The 25,261-nt window shown below is 44.4% G+C and overlaps 1 protein-coding gene across 1 annotated transcript in view; it reads right to left on the bottom strand.

The window, feature by feature from the left end:
- Window positions 1-733: 733 nt before the first annotated feature.
- TRIM71 (tripartite motif containing 71) overlaps window positions 734-25,261 on the bottom strand; it is an 80,115-nt gene continuing 55,587 nt past the window's right edge. The window contains exons 2-4 of the mRNA XM_016940634.4: window positions 24,608-24,775; window positions 12,452-12,586; window positions 734-8,210 (exon numbers count right to left, since the gene is read on the bottom strand). Coding sequence (XP_016796123.1) covers window positions 6,759-8,210; window positions 12,452-12,586; window positions 24,608-24,775 — 1,755 coding nt within the window. The 3' untranslated portion in view covers window positions 734-6,758. The remainder of the gene's footprint in view (window positions 8,211-12,451; window positions 12,587-24,607; window positions 24,776-25,261) is intronic.

Genomic DNA, 25,261 nt, shown 5'->3' with positions numbered 1-25,261 from the left:
GTAGTGAAGACCCAACACCATTAGAACCTGTGTAAACGTCTCACAGCAGGAAAGGGACACAGGACAGGAAAAAACATCAGGAAAAGTAGAACCTAGGGTGCTGGTTTCTCCGGTTTGTCAGATACTGCATTCAAAAGTCAAGCCTGAGGCTGTATGACTCGAAGGAAAATAGGTGAGCAAAGTTGGGAAAATGAAGTCCAGTGAAAAATGAAATCCCAAATAAAGTTCTGAACACATTAAGCTCACGATTAACAGTCTTTATCCACCCAGCATCTACGGTATCCCCCCACTGAGGGAGAAGCCAGTTGGATGAGTTGCTCACATCTCCTGGAGCCACAGTTTAGACCCCAAATGGTTCCCAGGTACCCCTACTCAGACAGAGGTGATAAGGCCAAGACCTTCCAGAGAAAGGGGGACAGGGCGGTGGCAGCTGGGAAGTCACATATTTGCCTCTAGAGGGACATGTGCTACTCAGCTCCTTGGGAGAAGATACATACAGGGCTTCCAGGTTTGAAATTTTGTGACAATCCATAACTTTTAGGCTCTTTAACATTTCCTCTATTTAAAAATGCTCCCATCACCTTTTTTTTTGAAGGCACCGCATGGGCCCAATCTGGCCCACCAGTCACAGTGCAGCTCCTGGACTGTCTACCTCAGGGACTCCCTTTCCATCCAGTACAGTGCACATACCCTTATTTACTATGGATTAAAGGATCACACAGACACACTGTAGCCATGGAAAAACCCTCGTTTATTTGATTAAACAAAAATAAAATAAGCTGCATAGGAACAATTTTAAAGTCCAAAGAGACACCAACTTTGTTTTAAGGCTGTAGTAGCTGATACAGCATCTCCTTGCTACCTCCTCCAGCCTTCTCTGTGGACCACAGTGATACATTCAGAAGCCTGTTAGCTAACACAGGAGTTTTTGAACACTTTTCCATTGGTTCTTCACCTGCTCATTGCCTGTCATGCCTGCGGCCTGCAATAGTAACATTTAAGATTTAAAATGTGAAAGCCAAAAGAGGAGGGGGGAAAAAAAAACAAAATCAACCAAACAAAAACTCACTTTTGCCTAAAGGTTTCAGGGGAAATCTTCATTTCCCCACCCATCTACTGCATTGATGGGATTCACATTACCACGGCAATGCCCATTTAAAAGTGGCAAATGGCAGTCAGCACCCCACCCCGGACAGGCTTGCAGTGTGGTTTCTGCGGCCAGGGGAGTTACTACGGTAGTGCATATTCCTTATATCATGTCTGCCTTGGACAAATACAAATTAAGAGGTTTAACTTAGTCATTCTAACATAAGGCAACTTGCCCACATTAATTCCCCCAATTCTGTTTATTTAAAAAAAAAAAAAAGACAAAAAGACTCAACCGAGTCACATGTTCTACAGTTAAAAATTAAAGCATTTTGCTGACCCGGCATGAGAGCTAATGGACAGTATTAAGCAAGATTCAGTTTAACAACCCTCCCACCCACCCAAGTATAACTAACATGCTAGTTAAAAAACAACACCCCTTACCCACCCACCCTTACCTGCATCGATTTTAGGAGAAAAGGGAAAAAAAGAAAGGAATCTTACCACCCTAAAAGCAAGAAAACCCCAGAAATGTGAAAAATCTTCCTCCGAAGAAAGACAACTACACAGACTGCTAGAAACACAAAGAACTTACAGAGTTACAGAGCTGGTTATTTAAAGAAAGTAAACACTTTGCTACACACATCAACATTCAGTCAGTGTGCTCTGAGATAGAGTCTTAAGAAAAATACTACCTGAGCTTGTAAGTTAATACAATCATTAAAAGGAGGTCTAAGACCATGTGGATACACAAAACTTTTAGAACCATTATTGGTTAAATGATGATGGAAAATATCCCACCAGGCTGGCTTGTTAACCCGTAAGATCAGTTTTAAAAATAGACATCATTGAGGTATTTCTTCACCATGACATTTATAAGCCCCTCATGATAATGACAGTGGTCTTAGGACCCTCCTCTCTTCCAAACAACCAAAAATTAGGGCAGCAGAGAGGTGGGAGGGTCAATACAGTATATCCTGGTAATGTGCTTCTCAACTTTATCAAGTATTTAATAAACAAGGAAAAAAAAACCCGTCAACATGTTACCTTTGGTAGAAAAAAATCAAAACAAAACAAAAGAGCAATACACACTTCAACAGTCACTGCTCAGTCAAAACAGTGATTGTTCCAACATCATGGTGATGAACGTCCTGCCGGGTCCAGAGAGCTACAAATACAATCATGAAGTCAAGAGGATTCTCATTCCCTTCAAATATTTGATGTTTCCAAGATCTAGACCTTTAGAATTGCTCCCAAAGGGTATTATTTGCAGACATTCGAAATACAGATAAAATATTTTTCTCTTGAAGAGAAAGAGACCTAAAGGTCTTTATTTGTAGTTAAGTCCTCCAATAGGTCAGATTAACCAGTAGTTTCATAATACTGAACAACAGTAATGGTATGCATAATTCTTTTTGAGGGGGAAAAGCCAGATTGCTAAGAACTACTTGGATTTATGACTACATTTGCCTGACATTTCTCTTTCAAGGTAAGTAGAACATTTCTCCTGGGAGAAATCAGTTGTAGATTTATGGTAACATTTCTTTTAGAGGTAGCTTCCCACTCCCACCCACTGCCCATTGGATTAATACTATTCTTTTTGAGACCTGTCAGATGCTAACATGAGGTAGATGACTTGCCACAAGTGAGGTAGAAACTCAGCAAAAGCAGTCAGTGTGGTCTGGAATGCTGCGTCCTGTGCCCTTGGCCCTATAGAAAACCAGAGAAAGCCGTAGAGCTCTGGAGGCCCTGGCCCTGTGACACCATCACCTACAAGTACAAGAGTGTGACTTTTATACAGCCCCAGACTGTTGGAAACTCATTCAGAGTGATGTTTTAAATATACCTTAAACATACCCTAAATACTTTTTGGCACCACTGGATTAAAAAAATAAGATCAGAAAAACAAGCCTAAAACTTTGGCATATCTTTCACCACCTACCAGAACAGAGCAATCTTAGAATCTTCCAACGAGGAAGGTAACGCATATATAAACAGTATTTTGCTGCTTCAAGCCTAAAAGACTTTCCTCCTCAAATAATTAAGCTTTGGCTTAACTAGAATAAATCAGACTGAGCCGATCTCAAGCTATCTCTTGCAACTCCATCACAAAGTGCCTCAGTTCTGGCAACATTTTTGGCCCAACACGTAATTTGGATTCGGTTTATGGTACCCTTTGTTATGTGTTTCCCAAATAAGTTAGACTTAAAAGGGCATTGAGGAGTTAGTGCACTTGGGGTACAGCCCAGGTCACTGTGCTCTAGTCAACTTGAGTGCCACTTGCAGCCACAACAGGGCACATGTTCTGAGACAGCATTAGATCTTGGGACCAAAAATAACACTTTTGAAATGCTAAGTCAGTGTCAAGCAAAAGTAGTTTTTACCTATGGGTTAGATGTCCTTTAAACATCTCAATACTCAAACCTATATATCCAAACCCAATGGGCATCTCCACACATAAACTGAGCTTACATCATACCCCACCCAACCCTTGCCACCTGACCAGATCAGACCTCCATGGGGACTAGTAATTGTCACACTTACTCCCCAGAAACCTTTTTATTCTCCTACCTCATAATACCCAGGACCTTATTTTTTCCATCAGGATGAAGACTCCCTTCTTTGACCCAACTCCTGGCTACCTGGCATTACCCGGGCAGGAGATTATGCATTTAAACACAGGTACTTTTCACAGTTTCACACTAGGGACTGCCAAATGTTGGCTTTTATCATCTTTCCTTGATTTAGAACATTTCACATCATACAATAAACACTCTCCAAAGTGCTTCGCACCAATCCCTATGGGTCAGGAGTCAACCGCGGGCAGGAAAAACCGCCAATGTTTTAAAAACAAAAGCTTTCCAAATGTGACCATGTTTCTCAAATACCAGTCGTGCACCATTTTGGGTACAGAAAGGTAAGGAGATAGATATACCACCACTGAGGACAAAGAGGTAGTATCTCTGACCTACACACATATTTCAGGGGATAGTTCTAGTTGCTCTAAGCCTGCAAATTTACAAGTCTGTAAATTAAGACCTGATAATTTCAGCCATGGAGCGAAAATCTTGGCTTTTCGATCACATCCACAGTAAAATGTCAAATAAGGAGCTCCAGTTACTGTTATGCACCAAGAACATTTCTCATTCAGGTCCCAAAATTTTCCTACATCTGGGGAAATTAGAAAGAAAAGAGCAGAATGAAAATGATCATGAAAAGATTTTAATCAAGATCCATCTCCTCAATAAAATTTTTTTCAAGCATTTAAAACCAGTTGTCTTTGGTGTTTAAAGGGTGGCTTGTTGGGCAGCTGGGGAAAGGGAAGGAAGATCAGCACCAAGTTACTCCAAAATAGAAAACAGTAAAAATGTTTAATTATATTAACTCTTTACCAAAGAACTTAGAGCTTAACGGCCAAAAGGCAACTGAATAGGCATTGGGGAAGGATTCACTATTAAATTCTACAGTAAAAGGAGCTTCTAACAAACAACATTTCCTAATACCTTCCCACCCTGTAACAGCAGCTGGGAGCCAGCAGCAGTTTGAAGCTACTTTCCAACTTTTGAATCTTTTATTGCATGCAGTTCTCCTCTGTGAGATGAGGTTTTTTTTTTCCTTCCCATTTTGGTCACTCAGAAACCCTAGAATTAAAGCAATGGGAAGAGACAGAGTAGCTTGTAGTAGTAGTAAATTAAATGTCCAAAAGAGGTGTCCAAAAGAGGTGTACGGGAAAAGCAACTTGATTGACTTGTCACATTGTCCCCATCATCTCCTTTTCTATTGGGATAACAGAAACAAATTGCTCCATTTGTTAATCTGTTCTGCTCATTTAAAACGATACCCATTTTGCAATAGAAATTTCTCTTAAACAGAGGAACAGAAGTTGATCCATAAGTCTTTAAACAAGAGGTCTCCCTTGTAAGTCACTGACGTTTGTTTGAGAGTCCCTCTTTTCCCTGAGGAGGGCTCCTCCAGAATTTGGTTCTTATTTCAGTATCTGGGGCAATGCAGGAACCCACTGGGTTCTGACAAGCAGGGTATCAGCTACATCTGCTTTGCACTTGAAAGACAGACAATGCCCAGAAGCACAAGTTTTGTACCCAAGTCCAGCTTACAACCAACCAATCCTGTAAAGTGACACAGATTCTACCCCACAGTTCTGCAGTGGGAGCCTTAAATTTTCATTCTTTGGTACCGAGTTACAGGTTTAAGAAAAGACATTACATCCTACATTTCAGGTTGGGACAATTTGGTTTCTAGATCCTTTATGGTCAAAGGCCTTGGGGGGAGGGGGGGTGGGGGGATTCATGTTAACCATGAGGTCCTAAAGCATGGCCTGGGTGCAAACAATCCTATAAAAAGTGACCCAAGCAGAGGGTGTGGGACTGGGCTGTTGGTATTAATTTGACTTTCAAACCTTCTATTTCCCTGAACTTTCAAAGCAGGAAAAAATTGTGCTTGTAAAATAAAAGTTCTTTCCTTTGCCTACTCTTCTTAGGAAAAGAAACCCCTAGCACTACAGAACAACATGCACTCGCGGGTCAGGGCGGACCCTGCCCTTTCTGTGGAGTTCCTATAGTTTGGGGGTGCCTTGTTCTTTAATGTGCTCCCTGACTCCCTCAGCACACGCATGTCCACCCACATTCATGTCCACGTCAGCCCATGCCTCAAAACCTTCTCTCTGAGAACGAGGTTAATTTCCTTTTTCCTTCCATTTAACCCTTTATAACCTAACAGCAAAATAAGAAAGCATAACTTTTGAGAATACGTTTAATCAAAAATCCTGAGCTACCATCTATATACTTTTTTAAGAAACCAAAGTGTGAAAAGGAGAGGTTCTTTGGGAGGCAGTGTGTCATTTTCAGCTTTACTACTTGGGTGCAAGATGGCTTTGAAACAAACACGCACACACCCTCCCTTAAAAGAAACAAAGATTATATACCCTAAAATATGAAGGGTCTGCTTTTCTTGGCTAGCAAGCCACAGCCACAACGTCTAAGATCAAGAAACGATGCAGAAGAGGATGTTAAACACACTGAGGTATAAACAGAGAACAGAGGAAATTTCTCTGTTGCAGCATTTAAAAAGAGAAGATTTTCCAAAAAGATCAAAACAACACAACATAATCTAAACCCCATATAAACAGTATTCTCAAGAACACAGGTATTCTATAATTATGCATTTCAAATCCTATTTTTTCCATGTTTTATAGTTTTTTGTTTTTTTACTTAGTAGTTTTTTTTTGTGTTTCCTTGGCTCAATCTACAGAATACACCCCACCACACACATCCAGTGCCCTCCCAGCCATACAGATGCCAGGCTTGTGCATATCATGCCCCACGCAGGGGAAGAGGGAAATGCAAACTCCACTGAGGAGGGGAAGAGGGCCTGTTGCAGAAGGAAATGTAAAGATTTATGAGGTAGATAGAAATTATCACTTCACAGGCTCAATCCCTGCAGAAAAGATAAGTACATTCATCTGTAAAAAAATAAAGATGAGGTAGGACTTAAGCAATGTTGTACTTTTCTTGTTCTCTTTAAAAAAAGAAAAAGAAAAAAGAAATTTCCCTGAGACTGTTTCTTCTTTGAAATTCAAAAAGAGAGAGAGAGAAAGAGAGAGAGAGAGAGAGACACGTACACACACCCCAAACACAGAAACCTAGGAAATGCAATTAGAAGACGAGGATTCGATTGTTGCCAAAGTCCACCACAACGATCATTCCGTCGGGGGTGATGGCGATGCCGGAAGGGCGGTCCATCTGCCCAAAGCCGCTGCCTTGAGCACCAAACTTGCACAGGAAGCTGCCATTGGATTCAAACATCTGTACCCGATGGTTCCTGGAATCCGCCACAATGATGCGCCCTTCCTGGTCCACAGCTACCCCTTGTGGGCGCAGGAACTGCCCATTGCCTGTGCCCTCCGAGCCCAGAAAGCGTGCCGACTGGCAGTCGGGGTGAATAACCAGGAGCCGGTGGTTGTTGAAGTCAGTGACCACCAAGTGGCCCTCATGGTTGAAGGCCACACCCCGTGGGGAGTCAAAGTGCTTCCAGAGAGCCCCCTCGAAGCCATACTTATTTAGGAAGACACCATCAGGCCCAAACAGCTGGATCCGGTGGTTCCTCGTGTCTGAGACCAGGATCTTGCCCTCAGAATTCACCGCCACATCCCAAGGGTAGTTGAACTGCCCATTCTTGGTTCCTTTCTCACCAAACTTGAGGAGGAACTGGCCCTCGAACGTGAAGATCTGGATGCGATGATTGTCCTTGTCAGCCACCACGATCCTGCGTGAGGCGTCACAGGCCACGCCGGCTGGTCGGTCGAACTGCCCAGGCCGGGAGCCCAGGGTGCCGAATTTGTGGTGGAAGGCGCCGCAGGGCTTGAACACCTGGATGCGGTTGTTGCTGCGGTCGGCGACAATGATGTAGCCCTCCTTGTCTACACTCACACCCCAAGGGCGGCAGAGCTTGCCATCGCTGTCACCCTCACTGCCGAAGCTCAGGCCCGGGAGCCCAATGCCCACGTAGCTGCGGCCTGACTTGACCACCACCTTGAAAGGGCTGTTCTCAATGTGCTGGTTGCACAGTGTCACAGATACCAGGTGCTCACCCTCCAGCTGGGGTCGGTAACTCACCACGTATGTCCCATTCTGCTGATCACTCACCTCTGCACCAAACAGGTTGCCATCAGGGCCCAGGACCACAGCCGACATCAGGTCGCCTCCTGAGAGGCGGGGCTCACCATCGTGGTCATAACCAATGACTGTGAAGGAGGCCACCTTACCCTGGAGGGCGCGCTTGAGGCCATCGCCCGTGGCCTTGGTGAGTGGGGCAAAGGCCCCGCTGCTAACAAAGCCAAAAGACTTGATGGCAAGGTACAGTGCCTGATCGGGGGGTGTGAACATGACTCGGTCGTCTTCCTGGGGCTGCAGGAGGCTCCGCACGGTCTTCAGCTCCTGCACCTGGGCCAGCATCCGGTCTCGGGCCAGTAGGATGTCTAGCGCTCTACCCTCCTCCAGGACCTGCTGCACGGCACTGATGGTGCTCTCAAGCTTGTTGAGGTTTTGCCGCAGCTTCTCCACCTGCAGGTACAGAGACTTGGCTTTCACCTGGCGGATCTTTTCTACCTGGAAGGAAAAGCAAGAGTGGAGAAAGACACAGAGGCTTAGAGCCAAGCACAGAAAATACCACATAAGCCACAACTAATCACAAGGAAGCATCAGACAAACACGTATTGTGGGATGGTCTACAAAAGACATCTGTCTTTCTTCAAAAGCAGCAAAATCAAAATGGACCAAAAAACCTGAAGAAACTGTTCTGGGTTACAGAGGATAGTTACTAGAAACAGGACAACTATATGTAATTAGTGACTCTGGACTGGAGGGAGTGGCTAGCTATGAAAAGCACTGTTGGGACAATTGTTGAACCTTGATTATGGACTGAGGAGTAGATGCTAGTACTGTATCAAAATCAAACTTCCTGATTTCTGTAATTGTAATGTGATTAGGGGTAAAGGCATTGTGTTTCCAATATGCCAACTCACTCTCAGATCACAAACATATATACACATACATACATACATACATACACACACACACACATACACGCACGCCTCATGCCTGTAATCCCAGCACTTTGGGAGGACGAAGCAGGCAGATCACCTGAGGTCAGGAGTTCGAGACCAGTCTGGCCAACATGGCAAAACCCTGTCTCTACTAAAAATAACAAAAATTAACCAAGTGTGGTAACAGGTGCCTGTAATCCCAGCTATTTGGGAAGCTGATGTGGGGAGAATCGCTTGAACCCGAGAGGCGGAGGTTGCAGTGAGTAGAGATCACACCATTGCACTCCAACCTAGGCAACAGGGCGAGACTCCGTCTCAAAATAATAATAATAATAATAATAATCATAATAATAATAATAATTGGGACAAAACGTACATAATCAGTAAATCTGGAGAAGGAATATATGGAGTTACTATTATTACTGCAACTTTTCTGTAAGCTATAAATTAAAAAAAATAAAAGTTAAAAACAGCCATCTAGAGCTGGGCACAGTGCTGTGCACCTGTAGTCCCAGCTACTCGGGAAGCTGAGGTGGAAGAATCACTTGAGCCTAGGAGGCTGAGTCTGTAGCGTGCCATGACTGTATCTGTGAATAACCACTGCACTCCAGCCTGGGTGATACAGCAAGATCCCACCTTAAAAAAATAGCAAGATCCCACCACCAAAACCAAAAACAGCCATTTGACAAAGGAGTTTACTGAGCACCTACACTTTGCCAGGCATTGGAGGTACTGCAGTAACCCACAGAAAATATAAAATATGGTCCTTGCTCACACAGAGTTGTAGTTTAGAAAAGCAAACGAAGAAATAAGGATCATGTCAGATAGTGATAGGTGTTAAAAAGTAGAAAAAGGATGTGAAAGACAGTGTCTAGGGGCCCTGATACAGACAAAGAGCACTGAGGGACAGTGCCTTTCACAAGTTCAGACCTACAGGTTGAGACTAGGCAAAAGGCCATAGGGAGAGCTATCTCAGCAAAGGAAACAGCAAAGGTCCTGCTGTGGGCACAGGCTCAGCATTTCACAACCACAGCTTTCAGTAGGGGAGTGACATGACAGATTCATATTCTTAAAGAATTAGTTTGGGGCCCAGCACAGTGGCTCATGCTTTGGGAGGCCAAGATGGGTGGACCACCTGAGGTCAGGAGTTCAAAACCAGTCTGGCCAACATAGTGAGACCTTCTCTGTACTAAAAATACAAAACTAGCCGAGCGTGGTGGCAGGTGCCTGTAATCCCAGCTACTTGGGAGGCTGAGGCAGGAGAATCGCTTGAACCCAGGAGACGGAGGTTGCAGTGAGCCGAGATCGTGCCACTGCAGTCCAGAGCGAAACTCCGTCTCAAAACAACAACAACAACAACAACAAACCTCAAAAGGATTAGCTTGGGAAATGTGTATTAAAGGAGACCACCACCACAGGGCACCATTTTTTTTTTTTGGTAGAGATGGGGTCTTAATGTTGCCACGGGTGGCCTCAAAATCCTGGACTCAAGCAATCTTCCTACCTCAGCCTCCCAAAGTGTTGGCATTATGGGCGTGAGTCACTGTGCTTGGGCCAGTTTCTCTTTACTTCTGTATTTTAAGAATGGTTTTAAAAACCCAACTGGGAACCTGAGAAGCCCTGTACCCCAAATTTTAACATAGCACGCTTTTGGCATGTCTGTATTATTTCCAAAAGAGCCCTTTAAATCTAAAATGCTATAATATATATGGACATGGATTCTAACCTGCCAAAATAATTCCTGCTTGAGGTTCTCAAACCATGCTATTTAGAAATATGGAATTTTGTTTTACCAATGAAACATTAGTTTCTCTATTCTTTAAAAGTTCTCTAATTCTAAGCAATGTCCCCCTGTGAAGGGAATGAACTTATCCAAATAGTTTTCACAGAGGACCATGACTTGAGTTGTTCTACAGATCTGAAAGCCATAGAAGGCTATTTCAGAATAAGCGTCCACTGTTGAAAGAGCTGGATTTCAACCTGACTTTCCCTTTAGGGTGGGAGGGGTGATTATATGATTTCGTGCATTCCTGCTTTTTCATCTGTTCAGTGAACCAGGATACATGTGTATGGAGAGGCCCACGTGGGGACAGATTAAAGAATATTTGCCCATTAGGCCAAACCTCCACCTTTGGTTCTTACCCATGAACTATATATATGCAGCTAACCCCATGAGGTAGCCAAGTCCACTGGAAATACATAAGGCCCAAGAATGAAGAGAGGCATCTGGATATTTACAACAGGGTTGTCTTAATCCTTGCACTTATATATCTTAAAGTAACCAGAGATGCAGGAAAACAAAACTTGTAACAAAGAGATGCCCAGACAGAGACAGGCAAAGTAAGAGGGATTTGCTGGGAAGGAACAGGAAAAAAAAAAAAAAAAAAAAAAGTCAGTAATTAGTCAAAGAGAGAGGGACCCCACAGGATTTGGAGCAAGGTTCTATAGCAAAAGTATCCAAAATAAGGAAGCTTATTTTGGAATGCTCTGAGGATGAATTTTTGGGCAAGCAGAAACTGCTTACTACAATGAAGAAGGGATGGACTCTTCTTTCAAATAGGCTTCTCCCAAGAGTAAAAACTTGCTATTTCTTCTGAAACAGAACTGCCTTTAGAGAGGACAGTAGGTCAGCCTCACAGGAGGGAGGGTAACTAAGGTGAAAGCGGCAGAAACCCCCACACACAAAGGCCTTTTTCATCAGGAAATCCAGAAGAGCGAGTTTGTGGCAGAGTTCACTACAAAGCTCTCAGGTTGCAAGAAATGGGCCCCTCAGTTATAATTAACATTCGTGGGTGGCATGACACTGGCAGACCCATGGGGACATCTGAGTGTCTGAAAACGATGTCATGCCCACAAAGGTGCTCAAAAAATATGCTGAATTAAAAATCTTGGACTAACACCTCCAAAGTCTCTTGTCAGAAAGCAATTGAGCCATATTCCTTAAGAGGTCAGAAGAGGCAGAAAGCATCCATCCAGTTGTGAAGTTAACTACATGGAAAATGCAATGCAAAATCCAGGGACGCCATGCAGAACATCGTAGGGCCCAGTAGTTAGCAAAGTTCACTTGCAGAAACTGAGGTGCCATCCCCACCATCATCATATTGTTTGGAGATGGAAACAGGCACACTCCACAAGGATACCCTTATAAATCAGCTCTAGTCTTTTTCGTGTGTTCAGAGAACGTAATTATAGTTAAAGAATTGGCATGGAGTACTGGCCCTTTCATAGACCTAACTCTCCTCCTTTCTGAGTGGGGACATAAAATCAGAAAAGGAACAGTTGGAATGCTGGCTTGGGTGGGGCAAGTAGTCTTTCTAGCTGATTTTTATCTAAACAGCACACTAGTGTGCTCGGCACTCTTTCCTGCTCCAACAGGAAGAAAGGACACACACTCACTGCCCTCCGAAGAGGAAAACTGGTTTTCCACAAGAGGTCAGGAAGTGCAACCAGCCAGGTCACCAAAAATAGGGATGTTTCCTACCAGCCTGCCTTTCTTAACAACAGTTTCGACTATGCTCCCTTCTTTAGCCTCCTTTTGAGTGAATGCAATATAAAACTGGAGACCGCTTCCAGTCTTGGTTACCCACGTACTTCTGAAAAGGCTTCTTGTTGTTTTACCGCAGACAGCACCCACAATGTTCCAGGGACCCCCTGCATCTTTCTGCTAACAGGCTTTCTGGAAAATTACGAAGTGTTTTAAACTTAGAGCTTGGCTCCTGGATCTGTAAAGAGTCCCGTAGAGTGCTGCTGAGGTTCATGGAAGCCGAGTGGGCACAGCCTGGGTGGGGGAGCTCTCCCTGTTACCTTCCACAGCAGCTCACACTCGCGTTCCTCCAGGGCTTTCTTATGCCTCGCAGTCACGGCTTTGACCTCCGACTGCACAACCTTCGCCTTCATCTCCACCTGTTCCGCCACCGTCTGGGCCTGCTCGATGCTCAGCTGGAAAACCAAAAAGAAACAACTTCGAGGCATTAGAAGGACTGTCATTCCTTATACAAAACATTTGAATCTGCTCTGTCAGACTTGAAAAGCTGACACCCTGGGTTCCCAGACCACTTGATTCACTCCCTTGGAAGGAAAACAGGCACTTAGGGAGAGACTGGCATCTGTTTGACATGTAACTAAAGGAGTTGCTGGCAAGAGCTGGATTTCTTTGCATGAGAAATAGCACCTACACAGTGAATGTCAGAACTATTAAGAGATACTCTGACACAGCAAAACCAGGGTAGCTGGGTGACAGATGAAAACTGGGAATGAGGATCAGATGTAAAATGTACAACTCCAGCCACACAAGCAACTTCCCCAGACTTCCTGGCCTCACCCTCTGCCTAGGCGAAACCCCGCAGGCCAGGAACATCCCTTACGTGAGGGTGTGCGACAGGGTAGTGGCTAATCCATCCTGCTTTTGTCAAGGCACTGGCAACACAGCTCACCCCAGGCAGAACGAACACCAAGTGCACACTGGGAATATCCCCCGATCTACCTAAGAAGCTGTGCCCCGTGGTCAGAGACCATCTACACGTCACCACACACGCCACCCTGTACCAGCCGTAGTAAATCAGCCAGTTTAATCAGACGTATTATTGTTCATAAAAAATTAATCCAGACAGAAGGCATGGTGTTATCATTAATATTACATGGTGTGTCTTGAAAAGCCACAAGGATTTCTTTGAGATACCGAGCTATTAAATCAGGGACTCCAAAGTGATTGCTCTTGGTACAACAGGTTTCAGGGTAGGTGATTCAATCAGGAGGGTGTCATCAGGAGGGTGTCAGGGAAGCCCAAACTGGAGCCTGGTATGGGCTTAGGAATCAGAGTGACCAATCATCCAGTTTGCTCTGTACTGAGGGGTTTCTGGGATGTGGGACTTTCAATGCTAAAACTGGGACAGTCCGGAGCAAACCAGGCCAGTCATCCCTGGAGTCAGGTAACCCAGGTTCCAATCCTGGGTTAGTTTAGGGCCTCCTACTAGTTGTAAGGCCTTGGACAAGCTCCTGGTCCTCTCCAACCTTGGTAAAGTGTAGATGTGAGGGAAATGCATGGGTAGAGCTGAGCTCAGCACCTGGCACAGAGTAAAACACTGTTATTAATAGTTCTCAGCTGATAAAACACCTGGGACAAAAGTTCAGCCATTGTGTCTCGTCAGGCCACTTAGCTCCTATCATAAAATTTACCATTAGTCACACTTAGTATGTTCAGTGTTGTATAATCACCACCACTATCTAGCTACAGAACATTTTCACCACCCAAAAAGCAAAGGCCATTACCATTAAGGATTCATTTCCACTTCCCTCCTTCTACCCCATGGCGATCACTAATCTACTGTCTCTCTACAGATCTGTCTGTCCTGGGCATTTCTTTTTCTTTCTTTTTTTTTTTTTCAAATAGAGATGGGGGAATCTTGTCACGTTGCCTAGGCTGGTCTCGAACTCCTGGGCTCAAGTGATCTGCCCACCTAGACCTCCCAAAGTGCTGGCATTATAGGCATGAGCCACTGCGCCTGGCCTGTTCTGTTTATTTCATATAGATGGCATCATCATACAATACATGATCTACCTTATTTTTATGAATATTCTTCCTGCCCAACAGTTTGACTTGCTCTGGATGACAGCTGACACATTCATGGCATGCAAGACACGCTCAAAGGTGCAGCCCCAAAAACACCCATGGAGGCCAGGCACAGAGGCTAATGCCTGTAATCCCAGCACTTTGGGAGGCCGAGGCAGGCAAATCACTTGGGCTCAGGAGTTTAAGACCAGCCTGGCCAACATGGTGAAACCTGGTCTCTATTTAAACAAAACAAAACAAAACAAAAAAGCACACCACCCATGACTCCAGTGGTTAGGTGCCACACTGCATTCTCTGCCTAAGAGGATCCTGTGTGACCTAAGGATCCACTGAGCTGATTCACAGGGGAACTGGGTAGATCCAGAGGGCTCACAGGATATCCACAGCCTGGAATGCTTCACCCTAAATTTCCAAACCCAGTTCTGATGCCACTTCCCTTCTGAAGCTGGAAGGGAACAGCACATTTCTGTAATGTTTCTGCTCCACCTTTACAATCCTGTCTCAAGTACCATTACCTATCAAAGTAGGAGCTAAGTACAAAGCCCATGATACTTAAGCCACCTGGGATTTAGCAGAACAATTAGCAGAACAATCTATAAATTTTATATTTGCACATCTCTAGCCATAACCATGTTTACCAAAGCACTAGGTAGCTGTGTTGGGTTAAATATTGTCCCTCCAAACATCAGGCTCAACTAAATGTGGGCCAGGATGTGACCTTGTGTGGAAATAGGGTCTTTGTAGATATAATTAGCTAAGATGAGGTTATAGTAGATTAAGTTGAATCTTAAATCCCAAAACTGATGTTCACAGAGGGTCATGTGCAGACACAGATACAGAGAACAAAGCCACGTGAAGACCAAAGCAGAAACGGAAACTGATGCAGGTACAAGCCAAGGATGCTGGCAACTGCCAAAAGCCAGGATGAGGAAAGCAATGAGTCTTCCTGAGGGCCTTCAGAGGGAGCATGGTCCCGACACCTTGATCTTGGCCTTCTGGCCTGCTGTTTTAAGTAATCCAGTTTATGGTAAATTGTTACAACAGACCCGATAAACTAATACAGAAGCCAATAAAGTGAAGCAGACAGATATTACATCCACATTACCTAAAAGTTAAAAAATCAGAATGGCCAAGCAAATGAGCATGCATATAAGCAGGTATCATAATAGCATTGATACATTTTTAGTATCTCACGCTGTCAGGATTCATCCAGGGAAAAAGAGAGAAAGCGAGAGAGAGCAAGAGAGCTCCCTAGACATTTAAACAGAATTTAGCACAGGGAAAAGGTTAAACAGGTATGGGAGAACTGCTGGGGCAAAGAACACACTGAGGCAGAGAGTACCTGCAGAAGCAGCTTCTTCTGCTTTGTCTGAGAGAACAAAGGAAAGAAAGCTGTGGTTACAAGAACCCAGAATAAGATGGCGAGGTTACATCCAGCTAATTCTGGGAGTGGCAAGATCTGAAATTGAAACCAACTTCTGCTGTCAGGGTGAAAAAGAATTGCTATTAAGAATTGGGGCCGGGTATGGTGGCTCACACCTGTAATCCCAGCACTTTGGGAGGCAGAGGCAGGAGGATAGCTTAAGCCCACGAGTTTGAGATCAGCCTGGCCAAGAGTGAGACCCCGTCTCTACAAAAAAAAAAAATTGGCCAGGCATGGTGGCGCTTGTGTATAGTCCCATCTACTTGGGAGGCTGAGCTGGAAGGATTGCTTGAGTCTTGGGAGATCGAAGCTGCAGCAAGCTGTGACTGCACCACCGCACCGCGCCCCCCAGCCTGGGTGACAGAGCAAGACTCTGTCTCAAAACAAATATATAATATGATAATAATATAATTAATATGAATTGGAAGAAAAAGGGAAGAAGTCCTTTTCCCATACATGTAGTTTGAAGAGTCACAGCCCCAGTGTCACATGGCAAGAGTGTGACAGGGTTAGAGCCCAAAGAGTAGAACTTAGTAACCGGCACCCTCTATATTTTTAGATGTGTTGGTTATTATTAGCACAACTGGTGTCCAAGCTAATATTTCACCAAGGCAACCAAACCTATGTCTGTAACATTTCTTAATCCTTCCTCAATAGAAAGCAGAGGTGGCAAACTGCTTTCTATTAATATTAATGTCATACTACTTGCCAAATTGATTTTTTTACATCTAAATTCTATCATATGTTAGAAGAAAAAAAAAAGACCCAGCCTGGGCTACAAGAGCAAAACTCTGTCTCAAAAAATAAAAAAACAAAAACACCACTCCCTTTGCATAAGAATGGGTGTACTACCCTACTCACCTCTTCCCCTAGTCTCCTAGCCAGGCTTATCGCTTATCCCTCATGTCTGGAACTCACATTTTATGACAAAAATTGTTTCTTCCATTTTTCAAACAGGTTCAAAGGGGGATTCAAAGCTTTTGTTGCAATTTTAATAATCAGCAAGCATGCAAAGATATTCCTTGGGCTGAGAGTCACAAAAGCCCTACCCAATGCATAGTGGAAAAATAGGTCTTTCCCTTCCAAATTACGCACGACCCAGCCAAGCATGGCATTCCAAGATGTGCAGACCAGGACTTATTGAACTAGCTCCCAATCTCTAACAGCAGGGCATCTGAAGGACATACAGGGCAGATAGGTTGGGGAAAATGACAATGTAGAAAGGCTGGGTAAACTTCCAAAACAGATATATACATTTCACAGTAAGAAAAGAGAAATCACCCAGCAAGCATGGTGCTTGAGAGAAAATTTAACCATCTTTGGGATGTTAACAGATCTAATTAAACATTTAAAAGTTGAGGGTCTACATTTGGACTGGCAAATCAGTGCACTTTCCAGCTGACTACTGAGTGGCAGTCAGTCAGCATGGTGGAGACTTGGGCCAAATCTGGCTCTCAAGGGAAAGAATATAGATGTCAATCAGTGATGCCAACTGTGGAGAACAGTGGTATTTAAAGAGCCCAACGGTCAGAAGGTAAGAGAATGTAATCATCACCCATACACTTGTAGGCGACCATACTGGGTATGCGGAGCTACTGTGGTCCACTCTAAAATGTAATTTTTGGCCAGGCGCAGTGGCTCATGCCTGTAATCCCAACACTCTTGGGAGGCTGAGGCAGGTGGACTGCCTGAGGTCAGGAGTTGAGACTAGCCTGGCCAACATGGTGAAACCCCGTCTCTACTGAAGATACCAAAATTAGCCAGGTGTGGTGACGGGTACCTGTAATCCCAACTACTCAGGAGGCTGAGGCAGGAGAATCACTTGAACCCGGGAGGCAGATGTTGCAGTGAGCCAAAATCGTGGCACTGAACTCCAGCCTGGGCAACAGAGTGAGACTCCACCTCAAAAAAAAAAAAAAAAAAAAATATATATATATATACACACACACACACACACACACACACATATAAAATTTTCATCACATCTTTCTCTGAATCTATAATTCATCTTAAATTGTCCGTGGGTTTCTTCCTTTGTTAGTTGTATGTAAAATAGATGTACACCTTACAATTAATGGCATCTTAAATGTGATGAAATATAGTAATTGAAGAATCAAAACTTTCTTATGTAGAAACCAACTATTCCTGATCCTGTTTATCGCTATCCCCAGCAAATCAGTTTACCTTGTGGAATCCTCTAATAACATACATGACCAAAATGTCATATATTCAAGAAAAGCAGCAAAGTGAAAGTAACAGAATGTTCAAAAAAGCAATAAAAATGAGTGGTTGCCCCTTAAATGCCCTACAACAGTGATGAGGTGCTACATCTTCCATGCTCTTCTTGTTATGGCCAACTCTAGACACTCACTAGGGTAGATTCTCTTTATAGGACAATCCAGAATTAACTCAAGGATTTGTATCTGGAGCTCTTTCCAGAACCAAGACTCTCAGGACAAGTTGTGAGTCTCTTTAAAGTCATAAGTTAGGAACTCTGATTCACAGTTAACGGAACATCTGACATCTGCAATTTAATACCAGACATTCAATGGGGAAATATACTTTCAGTATACATATCCTCCTCATCTGGAAATGATTTATTAGATGGTTACAACAATCACACAAACTGATCTTAAAAATAAATGGATGAGGCTGGGTGCAGTGGCTCAAGCCTGTAATCCCAGCATTTTGGGAGGTGGAAGCGGATAGATCACTTGACACCATGAGTTTGAGAAGACCAGCGTGGGCAACATGGTGAAACCCCATCTCTACTAAAAACACAAAAATTAGCCAGGCGTGGTGGTACAGGCCGGTAATCCCAGCTCCTCACTTGAACCAGGGAGGCAGAGGTTGCAGTGAGCCAAGATCTGTCACTGCGTTCCAGCCTGGGCGACACAGCCAGACTGTCTCAAAAATAAAAATAATAATATAATCACAAACTATAGCCATACCTCATTTTATTGCACTTCATAGATAAAAAAGAAAATAAAAGAAAAACCCACATTTTCTTTTTTGAGACAGAGTCTTGCTCTGTCGCCCAGGCTGGAGTGCAGTGGTGTAATCTTGGCTCACTGCAACCTCAACCTCCAGGCCTCAAGCAATCCTCCCGAGTAGCTGGGACTACAGACACGCAACATGAGGTCTGGCTAACCTTCATTTTTTGTACAGACAAGATCTCACTATGTTGCTCAGGCTGGTATAGAATTCCTGAGCTCAAGTGATCCTCCCGCCTCAGCCTCCCAAAGTGCTGATGTTACAGTTTTGAGCTACAGTACTCAGCCAGTTTTTTTTTTTTTTTAAGAAACTGAAGATTTGTGGCAATACTGCATCAACCAAATCTACTGGTGTCATTTTTCCAAAAGCTCATACTGTCTCTGTGTCACACTTTGATAATTTTTGCAGTATTTCAAACTTTTCATTATTATTTTATCTGGTGTGCTGATCTGTGACAAGTGATCTTTGGTGTTAATCAGGCCACTTAGTAACCCTACAATGGCCTCTAAGTGTTCAAGTGAAAGAAAAGGTCCTACAAATCTAAAATGATGAAGCTCAGTAAAGAAAGCAAGTAGAAAGCTACAGACAGGCTGAAAGCTAGGCCTCTTACACCAAACAGTCAAAGCTGTGATTGCAAAGTAAAGTTCTTGAAATAAATTAGAAGTTCACTCCAGTGAACACTTAAACAGCAATGAGGCAAAACAGACTTATTGCTGATATGAAGAAAGTTTAATGATCTGGAGAAAAGATCAAACCAGCCATAACATCTCCTTAAGCCAAAGTCTAATCCTGCCTGAGCAGGGACCTAACTCTTCAATGCTATGAAGGGTGAGAGATGAGGAAGCTGCGGAAGTTTGAAGCTAACAGAGGATGAGTGATACGGTTTAAGAAAACAAGTTATCTCCAAAACATATATGTGTAAGGTGACACAGCAAGTCTGATATAGAAGCTGCAGCAAGTTACCCAGAAGAACAAGCTAAGGTAATTGATGAAGACAGCTAAACAACAGACTTTCAAGACATCCTTTTATTAGAAGGAGACAGCCTGATATTGGAAAGACATAGTCTTATATTGGAAGAAGATGCCATCTAGGACTTTCATAGCTACAGAAGTCAATGCCTGGCTTCAAAGCTTCAATGGACGGGCTGACTCTCTTGGTAGGGACTAATGTAGCTGGTGACTAAGTTGAAGCCAACAGTCATTGTCCATCCTGACAACCCTAGGCCCCTTAAGCATTATGCTAAATCTACCGTGCCTGTGCTCTACAAATGGAAAAACAAAGCCTGGATGACAGCATGTCTGTTTGTAGCATGGTTTGCGGAATTTTTAAATTTTTTATTTATTTATTCATTTATTTTTTTGAGACAGGGTTTCGCTCTTGTTGCCCAGGATGGAGTGCAATGGTGCAATCTCAGCTCACTGCAACCTCCGCCTCTTGGGTTCCAGCAATTCTCCTGCTTCAGCCTCCCAAGTAGCTGGGATTACAGGCATATGCCACCATGACCGGCTAATTTTTTGTATTTAGTAGAGAAGGGGTTTCTGTTTCTCTATGTTAGTCAGGCTGGTCTCAAACTCCTCATCCCAGGTGATCCACCCGCCTCGGGCTCCCAAAGTGCTGGGATTACAGGCTTGCGCCACCATGCCAGGCCGGTTTACGGAATATTTTAAACCCACTGTTCAGACCTACCGCTCAGAAAAAAAGATTCCCTTCAAAATATTACTGCTGATTGACAATGCACCTGGTCACCCAGAAGACTCTGCTAGAGATGCACAAGGACACGAAAGTTGTTTTCATGTCTGGTAACACAACATCCATTCTACAGCCCGCGCATCAAGAAGTAGTTTCAACTTTCAAGTCTTATTATTTAACAAATAAACTTCGTAAGGCGATAGCTACTACAGATAGTGATTCCTCTGATGGATCTGGACAAACTCATTTGTAATCCTTCTGCAAAAAATTTACCATTCCAGGTGCCATTAAGAACATGTGTGGTACTCACTTTGGCAGCACATATACTAAAACTGGAGATACTATAAAAGAGCATTCGTGATTCATAGGTAGAGGTCAAAATATCAACATTAATAGGATGTTTGAAGAAGCTGATCCCAACCCTAATGGGTGAACTCAAGGTCATCGATTAGGGTTGGGATCAACTTCTTGTAGCAGAAAGAAGTAGTGGAGGAAGTCACTGCAGATGTGGTGAAAATACAAAGAGAACTAGAATTAGAAGTGGAGCCTGAAGATGTGACTGAATTGTTGCCATCTCATGAGAAAATTTGAAGGGATGAAGACTTGTGTCACATTTTAAGAAATTGTCAGGCTGGGCAAGGTAGCTGATGCCTTTAATCTCAGCGCCTTGGGAGGCCAAGGTGAAAGATCGCATGAAGCCAGGAGTTTGAGTGAGATCAGCCTAGACAACAAAGCGAGCCCCATCTCTACAAAAAATACAAAAATTAGCTGGGTGTGGTGGAGCATACCTGTAGTCCTAGCTACGTGGGAGGCCAAAGAAAGGGGATGGATTGCCTAAAAGCCCAGGAGTTTGAGAGAGATCCTGTCTCTTAAAAAAAATAATGGCCAGGCGCGGTGGCTCACGCCTGATATCCCAACACTTTGAAAAGCCGAGGCAGGTGGATCATCTGAGGTCAAGAGTTCGAGACCAGCCTGACCAACATGGTGAAACACCGTCTCTACTAAAAAGACAAAAATTAGTTGGGAGTGGTGGCAGGCTCCTGTAACCCCAGCTACTCGGGAGGCTGAGGCAGGAGAATCACTTGAAACTGGGAGGCAAAGGTTGCAGTAAGCCAAGACTGCACCATTGCACTCCAGCCTGGGCGATAGAGCAAGACTTAAGGATGCTAAACACACACAAGTTATGGTTAAACAAAAACTTTCTAGGAAATCACAATCTATGTAGTGTACCTGGCTGTGGCCTTATAGATTAACAGACCTAAAATGCCTCTACCCAAAATGCCCCATGATCTAGTATTCAGATTAATGTTGGGCACACACTTTGAACTAACATTTGAATCATACCTCTAGGATTTATGCCTAGGTTCTCACCACTTACACAGCTGACTATATTTATTTTCCCCACACTCTTTTCTCCCCACAGAATTTCCATTTCTCTGAGATTTCACCATGTTAACCACTCATGATTTGTTGGTGCTCTCCTTAATAAGCCTCCAGCAAATTGTTACAACTCATTTTTTCTCCCCCATGGTGGCTTTTCCCACTAAGCACAGAGAGCACCAGCATTCTCTCAATAATGCTCCAACTGTTTTCAATCTCTTAAGAGAGTAAGAGGTTAATAAAATCATATCACAATCTAGGAGTTCAGACCTAGACACCAGTGGCTCTTTTTGTTTGTTTGTTTGTTTGTTTGAGATGGAGTCTCATTCGGTCGTCCAGGCTGGAGTGCAGTGGCACGATCTCGGCTCACGGCAACCTCTGCCTCCTGCATTCAAGCAATTCTCCTCCCTCAGCCTCCTGAGTACCTGGCATTACAGGTGCCTGCCACCATGCCTGGCTAATTTTTATATTTTTAGTAGAGACGGGGTTTCACCATGTTGGCCAGGCTGGTCTCGAACTCCTGACCTCAGGTGATCTACCCACCTCGGCCTCCCAAAGTGCTGGGATTACAGGTTTGAGCAACCGTGCCCTGCTGACACCAGTGGTTAAGTTCCTCAGGCGATGCCACAGTGTCGAGGGCACCGGTGTCGAGGAGACGCCAGCAGGGTAAGGATTTGTCAAGGTCCCAACTGTCGTGGCATAAAATGAAAGACACAAACCACTTCATCCGCAGGGACAGATGCACTGATATACAACAGAATGACGCACAGGTGAAGACACTGACAAAGGAGAAGAGCAACACAGAGACACTCAAGGCATTTTAAAGACAATGAGCAATACTGGCGTAACAATGACAGGATTAGTCATTCAAGAAAGTCTCTCAAACTTCCAATTTTATGATCTGAACATCATAAAATCTGACTCATCAGAAAAGATTGTTTCAGTATCATGCATGGGAATGTGATAGCGGCTGAGAAACTTATTAAATCAAATCCTCCCTCTTCTGTTAAGACGCATGATCTCAATTCTTTAGCACTTTCAAAACGGATTTTTTTTGAAACAGAGTCTTAACTGTTGCCCAGGCTGGAGTGCACTGGCATAATCTTGGCTCACTGCAACCTCCACCTTTGGGGCTCAAGTGACCCTTCCACCTCAGCCCCACAAGTAGCTGGGATTACAGGCGAGTGTCACACCACACCCGGCTAATTCTGGTACTTTTTGTAGGGTTTCCCCATGTTGCCCAGGCTGGTCTCAAACTCTTGAGCTCAAGTGATCCACCACCTCGGCCTCCCAAAGTGCTAGGATTACACAGGCATGAGCCACTGAACCTGGCCAGAATCTTACTTTTAAAATAATTCACTTATATAAATATTCTAGAATGGTTCCTACGTAATTTCTCCTAGAGGGTGAACAACTTTTCTTGACTTTCAAAGTATCCTATAACACAGGGAAAAGTCACAATTTTCTGATTTCCTAAAACCTTGTCACCTGGATCAGACAAGATTTAATAGAAATTCAGGCACACTATCACCTATGTGAGAGAACCCTGCCAATTATCAAAGTTACACATGCCCCTCCCTAGCTGTTGATAGGAATTCAACAGAAACAAGTTTCAATTACAGGGTATTCACCATCCAGGAAAGGACTGAAGACACCGAACCTCACATAACATTCTCCTGCTCACTAATTTCTCACATATAAATAAGTAAATCTGTATCACAAAGGTCTCTGTCTAAAAAGCATTAGGCCGGGCATGGTGGCTCACGCCTGTAATCCCAGCATTTTGGGAGGCCGAGGCAGGTGGATCACCTGAGGTCAGGAGTTCGAGACCAACCTGGCCAGCAAGGTGAAACCCCGTCTCTACTAAAAATAGAAAAATTAGCTGGGAATGGCAGCGGGCGCCTGTAATCCCAGCTACTTGGGAGGCTGAGGCAGCAGAATCACTTGAACCTGAGAGGCGGAGGTTGCACTGAGCTGATATCCTGCCACTACACTCCAGCCTGGGTGACAGAGTGAGACTCTTGTCTCAAAAACAAAAAGAAATAAAAGGCATTGGCTGGGCTCAGTAGCTCCCAGTACTTTGGGAGGCTGAGGCAGGTGGATCACCTGAGCTCAGGAGTTCAAAACCAGCCTGGCCAATGTGGTGAAACCCAATCTCTACTAAAAATACAAAAAATTAGCCGGGCGTGGTGGTGGGCGCCTGTAGTCCCAGCTACTCGGGAGGCTGAGGCAGGAGAATGGCGTGAACCTGGGAGGCAGAGCTTGCAGTGAGCCGAGATCGTGCCACTGCACTCCAGCCTGGGCAACAGAGTGAGACTCCGTCTCAAAAAAAAAAATTAGCCAGGTGCAGTGGTGCATGCCTGTAATCCTAGCTACTTGAGAGGCTGAGGGAGGAGAATCACTTGAATCCGGGAGGTGGAGGTTGTGGTTAGCCGAGATCACACAACTGCACTCCAGCCTGGGTGACAGGGCAAGACTCATCTCAAAAAATATGTACTAGTAGTAGCAGTAGTAGTAGTAGTGGTAGTGGTAGTAATAATAATAATAATAATAATAATAATAATAATAAGCATTAAGCACCCAGCCTTTCTGCAGTCCTGGCTGGAAAGTGCCAATGTCCACTTTGATTTCGGGAGGTGGCTGGGTGGGACACGTGCAGGTGGTATGCTGGGGCCCAGGCTAGGTGCTTAGAAATCTGACCAGTAACTTTGGCGACATCCCTGACATCTTCACGAGACTGCCAGAACCCCTAAAGGGACCGCTGCTGCAGGGATGTCACCTGAGCTCATTTGGGTCACTATTCCACCCCCCACACTGGAATCTGCCCAATTGTCTGTCCATGCCACTCGACAGAAAGGGGGGCTCGATTCACGTGGGAACTGCAGAAGGGCAGGGAAGGCTCACCTGGATTGCCTGTCGTCCCTGCTGGGCATCTGCCAGCAGCTGGATGGTGAGTGCCCGTGAGTCCTGCAGTGCCTCCTGGAGGTAGATGAAGCTGTGGCCCCCATGCCGGCCCATTGTGCACTCACGACAGATGGGTACAGAGCAAGTGTCACAGTACAGGTGCAGCACCTGGGGACAAGAGAGGGTACAGGCATAAATGGAGATGCAGGACGGGAGGAGGAGGGAAGACAGCAACTGGAGGGCCCTGGCTCCCACAACCGAACCACCAGCTTCCCCAATGAGCAAGCACACCCCAAAGGGAGAGGCAGCAGTGGCGTAACTGCAAACATAACTAAAAATATCTGCTTCCTTTTTTCTCCCACTCTCTCTGCCCCAAATTAAGGGGGAATGGAGGGGGGAACACAACTGAATGCCATATCCCACTCTAGTCTCATTCAGAACTGTAACAGAGACACTTCGAAGGCAGAAACCAAACAAAACAAACCTCCTGGCATGAGAGTTTGCCCTGAATCTTAGCTTCATTATCCAGAAAAGTTGTTAAGACTGTGTTACCTAGTCTGATATTAGTGGCCTGGATGTAAGAATGTACCAGAAAAGTTTCCTTTGCTGCTCTAGCCTAGATGTGTGAAGCAAGGTTAAGAGCCAGTAACAACC

This window comes from Pan troglodytes, chromosome 2 (assembly GCF_028858775.2).
Source record: "Pan troglodytes isolate AG18354 chromosome 2, NHGRI_mPanTro3-v2.0_pri, whole genome shotgun sequence".
Lineage (NCBI taxonomy): Eukaryota > Metazoa > Chordata > Mammalia > Primates > Hominidae > Pan > Pan troglodytes.
Note: the sequence above shows the minus strand (reverse complement) of the source record. Positions and strands in the feature narration are given on the sequence as shown.